Source organism: Alternaria dauci, chromosome 2 (genome assembly GCF_042100115.1).
Source record: "Alternaria dauci strain A2016 chromosome 2, whole genome shotgun sequence".
NCBI lineage: Eukaryota > Fungi > Ascomycota > Dothideomycetes > Pleosporales > Pleosporaceae > Alternaria > Alternaria dauci.
Genome location: NC_091273.1, coordinates 2,700,248 through 2,714,457, shown reverse-complemented (window position 1 = coordinate 2,714,457; position 14,210 = coordinate 2,700,248). Strand labels below are relative to the sequence as shown.

General features: G+C 53.3%; 2 protein-coding genes across 2 annotated transcripts; both read right to left on the bottom strand.

Annotated features, from left to right (window-relative positions):
- Window positions 1-129: 129 nt before the first annotated feature.
- Window positions 130-2,418, bottom strand: ACET3X_002923 (uncharacterized protein; the record flags this gene model as incomplete). The annotated part of the gene is made up of 7 exons (XM_069449720.1): window positions 130-1,110; window positions 1,158-1,740; window positions 1,793-1,921; window positions 1,968-2,116; window positions 2,167-2,232; window positions 2,286-2,358; window positions 2,408-2,418. The coding sequence occupies 7 exons, from the start codon at window positions 2,416-2,418 to the stop codon at window positions 130-132; spliced, it is 1,992 nt and encodes a 663-aa protein (XP_069309470.1).
- Window positions 2,419-3,608: 1,190 nt separating this feature from the next.
- ACET3X_002922 (uncharacterized protein) lies at window positions 3,609-6,873 on the bottom strand. The gene is made up of 4 exons (XM_069449718.1): window positions 5,998-6,873; window positions 4,606-5,938; window positions 4,449-4,554; window positions 3,609-4,384 (listed from the first exon to the last, which is right to left on the bottom strand). Exons 1-4 carry the CDS (start codon window positions 6,027-6,029, stop codon window positions 4,287-4,289), a joined length of 1,569 nt encoding a protein of 522 aa, XP_069309469.1. The 5' UTR covers window positions 6,030-6,873; the 3' UTR covers window positions 3,609-4,286.
- Between the last annotated feature and the right edge of the window lie 7,337 nt (window positions 6,874-14,210).

The following is a 14,210-nucleotide window of genomic DNA, read 5'->3' as shown; positions in this document are numbered from 1 at the left end:
CTGTTCCTGGTCTGCTTCGTTTCGATATCTATCTACATGCTTCAAAGTATGCAAAATTCCACTCCAGAGGAACGAGCCCCGAAACGTTTCACCCTCCTTCTATATACAGCATCAAGCTATTGTTTGAATTCAACGTCGCCTGCCCAGCATCTCCTTGCCTAACCCATCCCGGCCCTCTTCACGAGTAATCTGCTCTGCAGCCTTGACAAGATCGTACGTAATATCGTCTCCAACAACACTATCTTGTTTGTACGCCGGATGGGTCTGGACGAAATGCCTGATCCACTTGGCCGCAGTCCAGTATGTACCGTTGGCGCGCTTGCGAATCAAGTCCAAGTAAGTGGCGAGATCGCAGCGTGTTTCAACGTCGACATTCATGCTGTTGAGGTAGGACTCAACAAGCGGGATGAGGCCGGGGAAGCCATTGCCATCGGTTGAATTTGTCTGCCCGTTGATAATTTCGTTGACTGACATTTGCTCGTACTCTTCCTCCACAGGGCCGGTAGGCGTCGCAGGACGACTGCCATTCCTTACAGGTGTCGAGGTGCCTGTTCCACCGGGTTTGTGTGTTGAGAAAGGATTCTTTCGGAACCAGAATTTCTGGGTTGATACAGCGTCGCGAATGTGTGCTGTTTCCATGTTCTCGCTCACCAACGTGATAGGGATGTAGAAGTTGAGATTGAACGAGAGAACAGCACGGGTCAGAAGCACGATAAAGATTGAGAACGCAGCGTTCTCGAAGTCAGTGATCTGGATCTCCATTGGGCGGAACTCAACGCGCCACCCCATATCAGAACCAGCTGGCGGTGGCTTGAAGCGCATGTGCTGCCAGTTGGTTGACTGCAAGTTTTCAAAGTGATCGGCTTTGGTGAGGTCCAACTCCTGGAGGTCTTCGGCGAAAACGACAATAGGGTCACGAATGAAGAGGTGAGCGAAATGTGTCGCGAGAAGGTCGTCCATACCACCCTCGACCAGACGCTGCTTGATGTCGGCGTCGATGATGAGATCTGGGTCGAGATACTCGGGCCGCAAGCGAGGATCCTGGGAAATGTAGGTTGAGTTTGACGCGTAGCGCGACTTGGGCAGTCGCCATCGGTCGTTCTTGAGCGGCTATCGCGTGTTAGTGGATCGCCAATGGTAAGAATCAGACAACTTGCCTTCTCTCCCAGTTCCTCTGGTGTGCGATCATCGACCGATCTGCTAATTTGGTTCCATCGCACATCAGTGTCGGCCAGGAAACCCTTGTAGATTGGTGTCGCCGCCGTCAGTGCTAACAAGATGGGTGCGATCGGGCTAAGCTGATCGTACATTGTCCTTCCTTCTTCGATGTTCTTTGCTTGAAAGGTAATCTGCAAGCAGCAGCTTCCCATTCCAAAAGCCATGGCGTCCATATGAATGTAATTGTCTTTGGCAGCACCATTGCGAACGTCATCGTCTTCAGGCCAGTTGTGCATGTCATAATTGACTGTAGGATCCTTCCATGGCCACGGTGTGTTCTTGTCCTTGAAGACCGGAACGTTTACTTGGACCTTCCGGCCCCTGCGCCAACGAATGTTTGCTGCTAGGGTAGGAAAGCGAATATGGGGGTTAGCAATCTCATCCGGTACAAATTGGGATCGTAGCTTGGGCCCGGAAACAGGATATGATGGTACGATACAATCGGCCGATCCGAGACGAGGGAATGTCGTCAGCGTGATTGGAAACTCGGTCTGTGCCATGTGATCCTTGGCTATGGTTCGTCTGCAAGAGTTGTGAGCTACCGACGGATCGACGATTGAAGAGGCCTGTCTACCTCCATTTCATGTTTGGTTCAACGTCAAGCAGGTCCTTGAAGCCAATGCCCCATGGCTTTCCGGGGGTCGCTTCCAGCATGAATCTCCCAAATTCGGGATGGAAGACCGGTGCAGGGTTATCCTTTGCGCTGGCATGGTCAGTACGCGATTTTGGAACTGGGTAGTCAGGCTCACTCGGCGTCTCCGGTTTGTAGGTCAGGTACCCCGCCGCCTTGCTGCAGGAGTTTCTCGTCGTTGGCCAGCGCAGCCAGGATATCTGCCTGGCGGAGCGACAATCGGACCTTGTGGTTGTCTTGATCATAGCAAACAACCAAGTACTCGATCTAGATGCCGGTCAGTGTCATGTTGTGAGGGACTTTGCTGGGCCCTTGACCTCGTCTCCCCAAAGGAGCGCATCCCTCTCCTTGCCTTTGGCATTGCGCCAGATGGCGAGCAATTGCTGTCGATGACATTACTACACATTCCTTTGGGGACTCTGGACTTTGAGCATACTTCAATTCCCCATGTCCTGACCTGGCCGGCAACTTTCTTGGCGTCTGGCCAGTCAAGAGGCGTTCCGAGGGCACTTGATATGATATTAGCGAGGGCGGCGAGAGACGTAGCACGGATCTCACAGCAGACCCATCCCGAGTTCTGTAAGGCGTCGCGGTAGGGAGTGCACTGCGGGCTGGTGCACGGGCGGGCCGAGCAGACGTGTGAATGGGTGGCTTCTGGTTTTTGAACGGCGATTGCGGGGAGGTGTTCGGGGAGCACTGCAGAATATGGGACGTTTAGCGGGGGTTGGCGCAGCGCAGGGCTTTTGCAATTTTGAATGCGCTGCAGACGCCTCGGTTTCCTGTGTTATCAGAAGACCGTCGAATGGCAGGCGATTGAAGGAAGAATAGATCCTTCTTCCTCGCCGTAGGTACGCGGACGAATTGCGAGGCTAGAGTCGGGAGACTTGATTATTAATGCGCAATGCAGTAAGCATGTTGCCTGTAATGCTCCTCCTCCGACGAAGACCCTGCCGACGACGCTTGCCTCTTTGGTAAGCTGGACACAACATCACCTCAGCTGTGACACTTCTGCCGTGCCCGCAAACCATCTCTGCTTGCGCGACATTGCTTGGGCATACTGACAGCGAGCCCGGACGCACCACTGCGTATGGCGTCTTCTTTGGCCATCCACCAAATGCGCCTCGCCTACCGTTGTCCCCGCCCACGTGCACACATGTCGCTACGCTATGCAAAGCCTTCCTCCTGGCGCAAAAGCATGGTCGCGTAGGATATCCCAATTATGCATGCTGAGAGGGGATCCCTTCGATACCGTTACCGCGGGCCGCGGGTGTGGCATGGATACCGCCTGCTGCCGCGCCACATGTTGGCTGAAGGGAGCTGGCGACGTTGTCTCTTCTTCGTCGTTGCAAGCAATCGCTTTTCCCGGGCAGCGAGCACTTTGGGGCCAAGCGACCGCCATTGCGGTACTGCATGACCAGCATCGGCTGCTGCTGCGCATGCTGCACACTCAGCATCGCACACCATTAGAGTGCACGTCGCCTTGCATAACTGTGGCACCCAGCAGCAAGGTTGTCGTGTCCTCGTTATTCTAGGCCTTTCGTAGCTGCTTGGGTCGTAAGGTGCGACCCCGATGACTTGTTATCTGACAGATGGTACAATATGCGGCGAGCCTCAATCGGCAGTGCTGCACCGAGTGTGTATATTGGGTTGAGCCCGCGTCAGTCGTGGACTGATGCGAGCGACGCAGCACCTGTTCTCACGAATACAACGCACCGCCATGATTCAGTTGGAATGAGTCGAGTGGACCAGCATATAAGGTATTAACTTCTAAATTCAATAGCTCCTACGTCGCTAGGCCTGAAAGCCGGTGGTATCTCTTTATGAACGCCTGTCAAAAAACCCAAAGGCTCGTACACCTCTAGCAAAGTATGTCGTACAGGAATGCCTAGAAGAACAGCTTCACCGTCAGATGGTAAGCGCTTGCTTCGGTGCACCGAAGCACACAACCCATGGTCGAACCACCCTAGCAGATGGTGATATACAGAGAACGCCTTCTCCCAGTCCCCGAGCCTAGAAGCCCTGATGTGTGTAAATGCCAAAATGCAACTAATATTGCTAGAAGACGAGCAAGAAATAGACCGTACTATACGTAAAGCCCTAATGCTGAGGGCAGCGTGTCTTTTAGGACAAGTGCGGGCAACATTGATCTGTTGACACAGAGGGGCACCGTTCCTTCCGGTTCGCCGTCCTCTCCGCGGGTGACCAAGTCGTCTTCAACTGGACGACTTGTAAAGAAAATGGTATATAAGACCGTCGAGATGTTGAAGGAAGGAAGTAGTGATCTCTAGTAAGACCGATCCGTGAAGATGAACCCTTCCTGTAAATGCAAGCAGTATCTACGCCAGCGCTCCCGTGTGGTGAAGACAATCGAGATGTGCGATGGTACCGGTAAATCCAAGAAGAAGGTCGAAGCAAATGTGTACTGTTCCGTGAATAATCACATCGTTGGTGAGCCATGGTCAATGGACTTGGGTCGTAAGTTTGAACTTGTCATCGCTTGCTTGCCACCCATCTTGCGGGTCAACTTGGCGTAGTCTGGATGAGATGTTAGTAGGCAAGCCTGACGTAGGTTGTTCGCTAAATAAATAAATAAACTTACGTAGACCGCAAGCATTGCACAAGGTTCGAGCACCGTCTGGTCCTCTTCGCCACTCGGGCGTCTCAGCTCTGTTACAGCTATGGCAACGTCCGGGCGGTGCAGCGCGCTGTTAGAAAGTCAGTATTGGTAAGTCATCATCCAGATCAGTGACACTTACGCCTCGCTTCCGAGTCTTATTGTCACCAGCAGCAAAGCCACCCATGCTCTTGCTATCATCGCCGTAACTGCTTGCGTTGTCGTCATAGCCATTCATCGGACGGTAGCGTGGATCTTGAGGAGGCTCTACGATGCTCGCCTGATGGTGGTTGAAGACGACTTCTCGCATCCGTTGAAGCGACATTTGAATTCTCTCGCTCTGCTTGATCATATCATCGACTTCGTCTAACCGTGGCATTGACTGTGGTGTCAAGCCAATGCGTTGGTTCTCATGCGCACGTTGTCGGTAGACCTTTGAAAATTCGGCAATGCGCCCAGATCCATCGGCCATCTCGTTGAGAGAAGCCTCGAGGTCAAAGCTTTCCAGGTGTCGCTTTACCGACTCGCCATAGGGTGCTAGACTTGAACGACCAATCTTCTTCTCTTCTAGTCGAGCCATCTCCGAATTATCCTGCCACGATTGCGGGGCATACCGAGGTGGCGCAGAGTAAGTTGAGATGGCTGGAGGGTAAGCCGAGTTGGAAGCACTTGCTGAAGGGGCAGATGAGGGATAGCTAGGAGGATACTGCGTGTACGGGTAATGATGGTTCATGGGTCCCGCGGAAGAAGGAGCAGGGCTCTTGTAGGTGGCTGATGGTGGTGGGGGATACGACGAGTAAGGAGCGTTGGGTCGAGCAGCGCTTGGTGGCGGGGATTGCGTGGTCTTGAGTGGATGTAGGGTGGGCAGTTTCGGATTGTGTTGAGGGGTAGAATAGGGTGGCCGTGGTTCTGAGAAGGGCGGGCGGGGCAGAGAATCTGATTGAACTTGCGGCGGCTGCCGGGAGACTGTTGGTGATGCTGGTGCGCCGACGAATGAGCTTCGCGGATAGGTGAAAGGATTAGAGGGCCCTTGGCTAGCGTGCTGAAGATCTGATGGAAGCGCTCGTGGCCGTGGTTCAGCGGGCGAAGCAGCAGCGGACTGCGGATGATAGTGCTGAGGTGCTGAAGTTATGGCTGAAGGTGGAGGCACCGTAGATGGATATGACAGCGGCTGTTCCGAGCCTAGGGCTTCATGTATCGACGGCAGCGATTGACGGGCCGCCGATCGTTGCGTCTCCTTCTCATCGCCAGACGTCCTTCGTGATTCGGGAGGAGACAGTAGGCCTCCAAGCGAGCCGGGTACTGCGCTGGCGACTGACGATTGGTGATTGCTATGCAGATGCGGCGGTCCCGCGTAGGGATGCATCGGACTGGGCATGGCGGCGGCGGCGGCGACAGAGTGCTTTCTCTGATACTCGACCTCTTCGCGCTTTACTCTGTCGGCATCCATGTGGTTGATTGACGGCAAGCCGATGCTAGGGCGAAAAGTCAGGACCCGTAGGTCGGGAAGGGAGTCATGGACCAAAAAACATACCTCTGCCTACTGCTGACATCCAGAGCGTCCATGGTGGGTCGTATATTGGACGGGAGATGGTGGGATACGACAGCGAACTGCTGCGGCAACGCGATGGCGGGGGATCGTGGGTACCGCGACGTCAATGTACCTTCCCGCACTCCGGCAACGCTGGAGTCGTTCCTTCCCGCACAACGTCAATCGACACGATAGTCTCAAATTGCTCCTTCCTCCGCAAGCGTAGCCAAGCAATTCGATCGGATTCTTGCTTCCAAAGAAAACCCCTCGGTGCTGTTGTAGTTACCTCCTCGACTGGAATCTGAACAGATGCGACGCTCGGGAATCCTTTTTTTCAACGAGTGAATCAACGGCCAGGTGGTGTCGTGGAAATTGTTGTTGTTGTTGTTGTTGTTGTTGCTGCTGCTGCTCTTTCTCTTCTCGATGCTGTGGCTGACGTAGTGTCGCAGGCACGGCACGACGGCCTTGGAGGAATCGTTTGTGTGGATGCACACTAAACGACCACAATCTGCGTCCTTCTCTTACTGTGCGTCACTCTTGGTACTGCGAGGTGGCGCTGGTGTTGGATGATGTATTGAAGAGACGGGCAGGTGTGACATGAGCGGAAGAGCGGCGATCAGGCAAAACTCGTGATCTCACTGCAAGCTACGCGGAATTCAGCGCCTCCTCTATGCCTGCAGGCATGGTGTGAGAGGAAACGAGGGCTAAGACAACCGCAGCGGGCTAAAGCAGATGCGATCGGAGATGAACCGCTCCGGCAGCGAGTAGTCGCTCAGTGTGACGAGGATGTGCAGTGGACGGGCAAGGATGCTCTGGATACGGCACGCCTGTTTGTCCCCGGCAAGGATGTGGGTGGAGAGGGCGGTCGCTGGGTGTTCTTGATGCAACGCACTCGAGCGCTCCAGTGGGCTCCTAAAGCGTCCGCGCAAAGGGCAAGGATATGCGACACGCCATGGCCGCCCCTGCGACGCTTGCCCGATCAGATCGGATAGCCCCTAAAAGCAGCAAGTCTGAGTTTTCAAGGCGCAATTGCGATGCTGCATGACGGGCCCACGTCCGTTGGGCGGTGGCGGCTTGGGGGTGGGCTTGCCTTGGACGCGTTTCTTCTCTTCGATCCGCAGCCGTTACGACCAGGGGCAAGCATCGCGACCGCCATCCGCGCAAATGGGCACCCCGCGCACACGAGGTGAGATGCGCCCATGCCCAGAAGGGAACAGCCCGCCTCCATGGCGCGAATTATCGTTGTGGCCTGCAATCGAGATGCAACCGAGCTTCCATCATGCACCCACCCCGGCCTGCACCCACGCCTGTCCTGTCACTCCGTGCCTTGGCCTCGACAGCCAGCGAACTGCCACCCACAACGACGGACGCATCGCACATAGCAGTTGTCGGGACCGGACCGGACCCCTCTTGTCTGCGCCGGCCTGTGTGCCGCGGCATTGTTGGGCAGCAACACCTCGTCCGGCCACAGTGACCTCCTGTCAGGCACTTAACTCGATACCACTCTCGGGAATCTCCATCGCCACAGGGGTGTCCGCACATCTGAATCGGTGGCAATGCGATTAGTGCAGCGGGGCTGCGGACGCCAGAAGCGTCTTCACAGAAATGGCACATGGTGCCGAAGAACCATCTCAGCTTGTCAGATCCCATCGGCCCGACAGGCTTCGATTCATGAGCTTCCATCAACGTCTGAGCAGGTCTTATCGCGTGCGCCGGGAAGCAAAGGGAGTTTATCAGACCATTTTTCGTTACCGCCTTGTCCTACCTGTGCGTCCCAAAGTAGTCTTGTAGGGGTGCCTCTCGGTTACGTCAGTCATCGCTAAACCCCCTCAGCCACCTGCACTGGCTCCATCTCGCTCCGAACTATGAAGCACCAAAGCATTCGACCGTTGACGCCTACACGTGCTGGGTATAAACCCAGCGAGCTTGCCTTCTGCGCGACGGCATCCAGGTGCGTTCACGTCTGTAAAATGTCCGAGCTATGACCAACGCGCACCGGTACTGTGAAGCAAGCATTATCCGACCGTAGCCGATCCAGAGACGTCTGGCACGCTATCAACAAGTCCCCGTCGCCATCTAGCGGCATCAGTGGGATCGTCGGCCATGCAACTTCGTCATCCTTTACGGCTTCTCACTTTCCATGCTCTGTACCCCGTGCCTTACTTGAACCACAAAGAGCTCTCGGAGTGGTCCTCACGCCTGCTGACGACTGTCCACGCACATGCGCAAGCCGAACGGAGTGACTGTCGGCGTCGTCTCTCCGGTCCGGTCACCGTTGGAGATGGCTGGGATGTTGAATGCAACACGATCGTGCGGGATACAGCATGCATAACACTATTTTATTTTGCAAATATGTCACAGACTTTGCTTTGCGGCCGGGTGCATCCGCTTGTTTCCACTGCCATGATGGTGACAACGAGTAATATATCGTGGTGATCGTGTCATGGACAGGGCGCAAGCATGAACGTGGCATCAGTGGCTTGTAACGTCAAACCGGCGCAGACGCTCGGTTATACCATCGTTTGTATCTCGCTAACATGGCCTTCTACGCCTGTCCACAGTGCAACGGCTAATTATGGCTGACTTCTCGACACCACCTTGCAGCACCCGTCCGATTGACGAGCGTCCGATCCGCAGTTAGGTCTGATTTCCAAGCAGCTGGCATCTGACAAGCGCCAGTTTACGCCGTGTTACATGGTGTCAAATTCAATCATGCACTGATGACTGATCCTTGTTACCAAGTGACTGTCATGGAAGCTCTGTTTCGTTTCAAGACGCATATTTTCAAGGAATTATAGCAAGATGAGGAATTGTCGCTCGAAGATCCCTATCTCTGTTTGGCGCTAAGATGGTCGCGGAGAAGCCCGCCCAAGGCAGAGCCCACGACTCTGCTCTTGCTGAATCTGTCTACGAGGCTATATCACCGAGCTTGGGTAAGTGCACTGGACTATACCAGCAGGTTTGCCGCTCATCTTGAATTACGTTCTCAAGCAAGGTTGCCATCACGCCAACCATGTTCACATTACTAACCCAACAATCTGGATGCCGGCTATGAATCTCACATAGGAAGTAGGAACCCGTGGCCAAACATGCGATGTACCGGCACTTAGTCTAGCTTCGAAATTGTTCGTGGAAGCATGTCTAAGCCAGAATATCATTGGTCCGTCACTCTGACTTGTTGGCCCACAGTGTTATATCTGACAGGTTATGCCCCACATTTACTCCAGCTGCGACAGCGCTGAGCGCTCCCGGGTTTCATATTCTAGGAAACGACCGTGGTGATAATTATCAAGCTTTCATTGCCGGAGCCAAGATAGGATCATGTCCGACAGCCACCAAGACATACGCAAGTTGAGCAGTGTGTGTGCCAGGATGTAAATGATCGTTTTCACCCCGCGGCAAAAGTCGACTCGAAACTGGTCAAGATGCAGTCATCGGTGAGCATTAAGATGGCCCATGCGTAAATCACATGCTAGATCAGCCGCCGACTGGTGAGGTGGATCCTTACCAGAAGCACATATCCCGAAAGATGCATCACATCGAAGCTCCCCGAAGTCTAACGCTTGACAACGAATAGAGCCGGCAGAGACTGCAATACCAGAAAACATCCTTGCAATAGCATCCTGTGCTGACTCGAGATCTCAGTACCCACATTACCTTGGCGGGATCGTGATCTCGTTTCGGGCACACCCTTTTCGTCTCCTGCACCTGCATGTGTCTGATTCTGATACCCAGACTTAGCGGACGTCGGTCCAAATCGGTCTAATGCACGCTCACCGATTGGGTTTCTTGCTTAAGCGACATGGTACGCCACCCAGTACACTGGATCAGGTGCATTAAGAGTATCGCATCGTACGACACTCGACGCAAGGTGCCAGTTGTGTTTCGAGATCCTCGCCTCTTCGAGCCAGCGCCTTGCCTATTATCGGGCAGTTTCTCCAACCTGTACATGATCATCCCACCCGTCGTACTGGATAAGGAGCCCGCGAGGCGTACGATTTTCGCCGGCACGACATGGAAAAAAAGTAATGTCTCTTGTTCCGGTCATTCAGGGTCCGCGTGGCACAACTCAACCTTTTTTGGCGACCTGCATCAAGCAATGGTCGATCGAAATATGAGCATCCCTTCCTTCTCTTGGTTTGACTGGAGACGTTACGGCCGAACGAACCTATAAGCGGTCAGAAATGCTCCTTGTTGCCTGCTTGGGGAAGTCGTTGGCGAGAGGCATGTCAGTTTTGGGACTACCCTACTTTATTGACAGTTGTCGGCAGATAAACTGCGATCCTGCAGTCGGGCGGGAGGAGATTCGTAGGCCATGGCTCTCCCGGGCGAGTACAAAGGTGACATTGGGTTGAGGGTGTGGTTGCGCACGAGTCCTTACATGGTGCTGCTCGGCGCTTGCGCCTCAGTGGCAAAGTTGAGGCGCTCCTGCTTATGCTAATTCAAAACGCAAGGGTCTTCAGAATCCGTCGTGACCAAATCTACCACACGACGACAGACCATTTGCACTCTTGTAAAAAATGTCCTAGCCCCCTGGTGATTACTTGTTGAGAGGGGCGGTGAGAAGTGGGGTGACTGCGGAAGTCGCAGAAGACTCAACAGCGCCAGGTCTCTGCTCAATCAGTTGATTCGGGGGTTCTATATATTACGCCGATCTGATGGGCGCAGTTGTACTGTAAGCGCTCTTGGCAAGAAATTCTGCTTACTGTATAGAGCGTGGTCGTACGAAAAGAGCAACGAGATGCACGAACAAAACGACCGATTCTTGTGAGAATCATGCGGAGCTCGACAGTTGACTAAAGGACTCCATTGTACGCTGCAGATTGTGGCTTTTGTCTGCATGCTAACACTCCAATGGTGTGGCTCTGGCGTACCGGTTATCGTGAGAACCGCGGCTTGGCTTTAGATCTCTAGATTCAAAACAGGGTCAAGCATGCTGGACGCAAGGCATGGAAGCCATGGTCGCGCAGCTTCGATGATCTTGTGTTCGCATGCAAGCGCTCGACTTGCGAGATCTATGACGACACCGATCTTCCCCTCTCAAGGACCCCAGATCGGAATTCGTTTCATTATCAAGCCCCTCGCCCCGCAAGAAATCAGTCCTTCCGGCATTGGCTCGAGGGACACCCGTCGTTGCTTGAGCTTCGCACGGTAAGCTCCCGACGCCTCATCTCATGCGAGATGGCCCTGCCGCTTCATCTTGGTTTTCCAGAATGCGAACCCGAAATGCAGATCTCTGGATCCTCCCGCGTCGGCAGGCGGCGGCTTCTCCACCACAGATCATTCGCTACTTTTTGGCGATATCAAATGGCACCATCTCTGTGGGAAAGGTCCGTTACGTGAGCACAGACGGACGCCTCACTGATATAGGGCGTCCTTCTGGTCCAAATGGGCGGATCAACGTTTGGAAGCAGCGCTACACTTGTCACGAAACGCTCTTTTCGGCACGTTGCGCTACCAAATTGGATAGCGAAATCATGCGCAGCCAAATTAGCGTCTGTTAAAGCGGCAGTTGTCCTCGAGATCGACAAGGAGGATAGAGTTCGACTACACCTATCAAGCTCAGACGAGTTCGCGCCACGAAAGCGCCACGGCACACAATGGGATGATAACGTTGCCATCGCAATTCTAAAGAGACTTGTTCATGGGTAAGACGGATTAGGCGTCTGATGTTGGATGAACTTGTTCCCAGACACCTGGAACTCTGTGCCAGCAGTGTCAACCTTTGAAAGGTCACATCACCAGCGCGCACGGCCCATCCATTCAAGTCCAAGGGCGTTTGCGACCAGACGACATTGATCCCCGCGCCAGGCTTGCTTTTTCCCGTAAAATCGCCTATTGAGTGGGTTCTCGTACGACGTGGCGTGTGGGATATCAAACGCTATTACAGCGTTTCGGACTGCCCTGCAGTAAGAGGCTTGCTAGCTTTGACGATTAGCACGTGATGAGATGGTGGAATGCGAAGTTATCTGATGGCTGGCGGAGACGGAGTGTCGATTCGGCACTAGTAGGGACGGGTGGTTTAGCTTCGCGATCGGCTGGGTCGACGCTACATCACAGTCCCAAATTGCTAACTTCCTGGCTTCGGATCATGCACCTACTCACGTATTTGGTCGAAAATAGGGACGGCGAAAAGCGGCTACAGGCCGTGTCTGTGATGGCGGAACGTGTCTGCCTGAAGAAGCTTTAGGGAAATGCTGATCAGCAAGGCTGTATTGGCATGCACGCCGCAATCAGCCGCATGAGGAGAGCGCGAGAGAGATGTCCAAGGAATTCACAAGACAGACCGAGGTACAACGGGGTAGCCCGCTCAACAGGAACGGGTACGCCATCTCTCCTGACATCCATATCCATCACTCAAGGGTACCATGGCGCTTGCGAAATTAGCCTCTGTGAGCCTGGATCGATTACTATTGGGCTGCCTCGGCTGCCTTGGCCGATAGCTATATTTGTTTTGTTCAATGCACACACGTTGATTCGGGGGTCTGCGCTCTCGAACGGTCAAAGGGTGCGTACCATAGGAGACGATCCACATCTCAATCACAACCACACCGCTCAGCATGCAGGTAGCGACGAGTTTGGTGCTTTTTGCTTCGGTCAGCACGGCTAGAATGACTGTGGTTATGCTCGTGCTGGGTACCACAGCTAGAGGGATAATCTTCCGTATCGTGTGCTGTTAGGCCATTGTCATGAATCGGAATACGAGTAATCTGGATGTCCGGAGAGTTTACTGTCAATAGAGCGTTGACCAATCGTCTTTGAAATTTCGCAATTACTCGTGGGCAAAGGTCGATCGCAGCTGCATCTCCGATAGCCATGTGTCGGTTTCTATCGAATTTTGAGCTGAGTAGACAATAAGTAAACCGCCGCGGATTGAGGTGCTCTGGTGAAACGAGTGGCATCTAAAATGATGAAGATAGGCACCCGCTATGCTGCCTCAGGAGACGCCTTTGCCAACATTGAGATCTGGAAGGACAAAGTACTATGCCAGCCATGAACGAGTTCCATGCCGAATATCTCAAGATGGACAGCATGGGTACAAAGATTATCTAAACAACAATTCCACACATGTTTCGGATTGAAGTCCTTACAAACATGTGGCAAGTGAGTGTCTGGCAGAAGCAGCTGAGTTAGTCGAGCGGGTTGGGTCGAATAAAGGGATGAGTACAGTACTTTGAGGCCAGTCGTTAGTACTGTATCAATTAGTACTATAGCTCTAAACGATGCCAGTACTCCTATTCATCTATTCTTCTGGTGTTGACTGATCCTCCAGAGATGATAGATATGGATCAACCTTTTTCATTCACGAGCTCAGTGTAATGGAGTAAGTGACTGTGCAGGAATCATACGCGAAATTCCTGCAATTGTTCTCTGCCAATGTGGTATCGCCATGGCTTACGCGACTCAGTACTGCTGTCAGCAGCTGGCAGCGTTGTATTGTTCTTTTTCCTTGGTGCACCCATTTGTGATTCTTTTTTTTGTTTGCAGGAACGCAAGACCAATAATTGTTGGTCTGTCCACGTAATTCCAGTCAAAGTCTTTTGAATCTAACGCAAGAGCGTATTGTATAGAAGCACCTATTAAGGATTCTCTGTCTTGTATGTAAAGGCTTGATGGTTACAGTGACGTGCTGATGAGAATGGTATGCACTGTTTCCTACTATAGGAACTGAAGTAGTGGTCCTTTTCTTATGGCTGCAATAGATACGTGAAAGTATCCGCGTGGCCCTGTAGTTTCGAGTACTTAAGTTGTGGTTAAGACACCAAGGCTGTTCAGTGTGCGATGAGACGAAATTTGGACATGGTAGCGAGGACTGATTGCAGCTGTAGGTGGGCGCTACTACCACGGTACTGTAGGGTATAGTGCATGGCGCAGGCAGCGAAGCAGGCGGGAGATCGGCCAGGGCCCATCTGTCATCTCAGATCTGCCACATGTCTTTGCTGTGACATGTATGCAAATCTTTGACGGCTCGACCGTGTTCCGACTGCATCGAGGCGACGGGAGAGATGCAGCATGTCATTTAGCGATGGGGCTGGCTTTGATGAGGTGCAGCCAAAGTCATGCGGGTACGACAGGGGTTCCACGTCTGCTGTCGGGCACCCACTTGTCCATTCCGTCGACGATACATGGCAAAGGTGGCGCAAAAGTGCATGCCGCTCGAATGGCCAAGTGCAAATGCGGTTCGCAAAGACTGTCGGCGATGCAGGATACGCGAT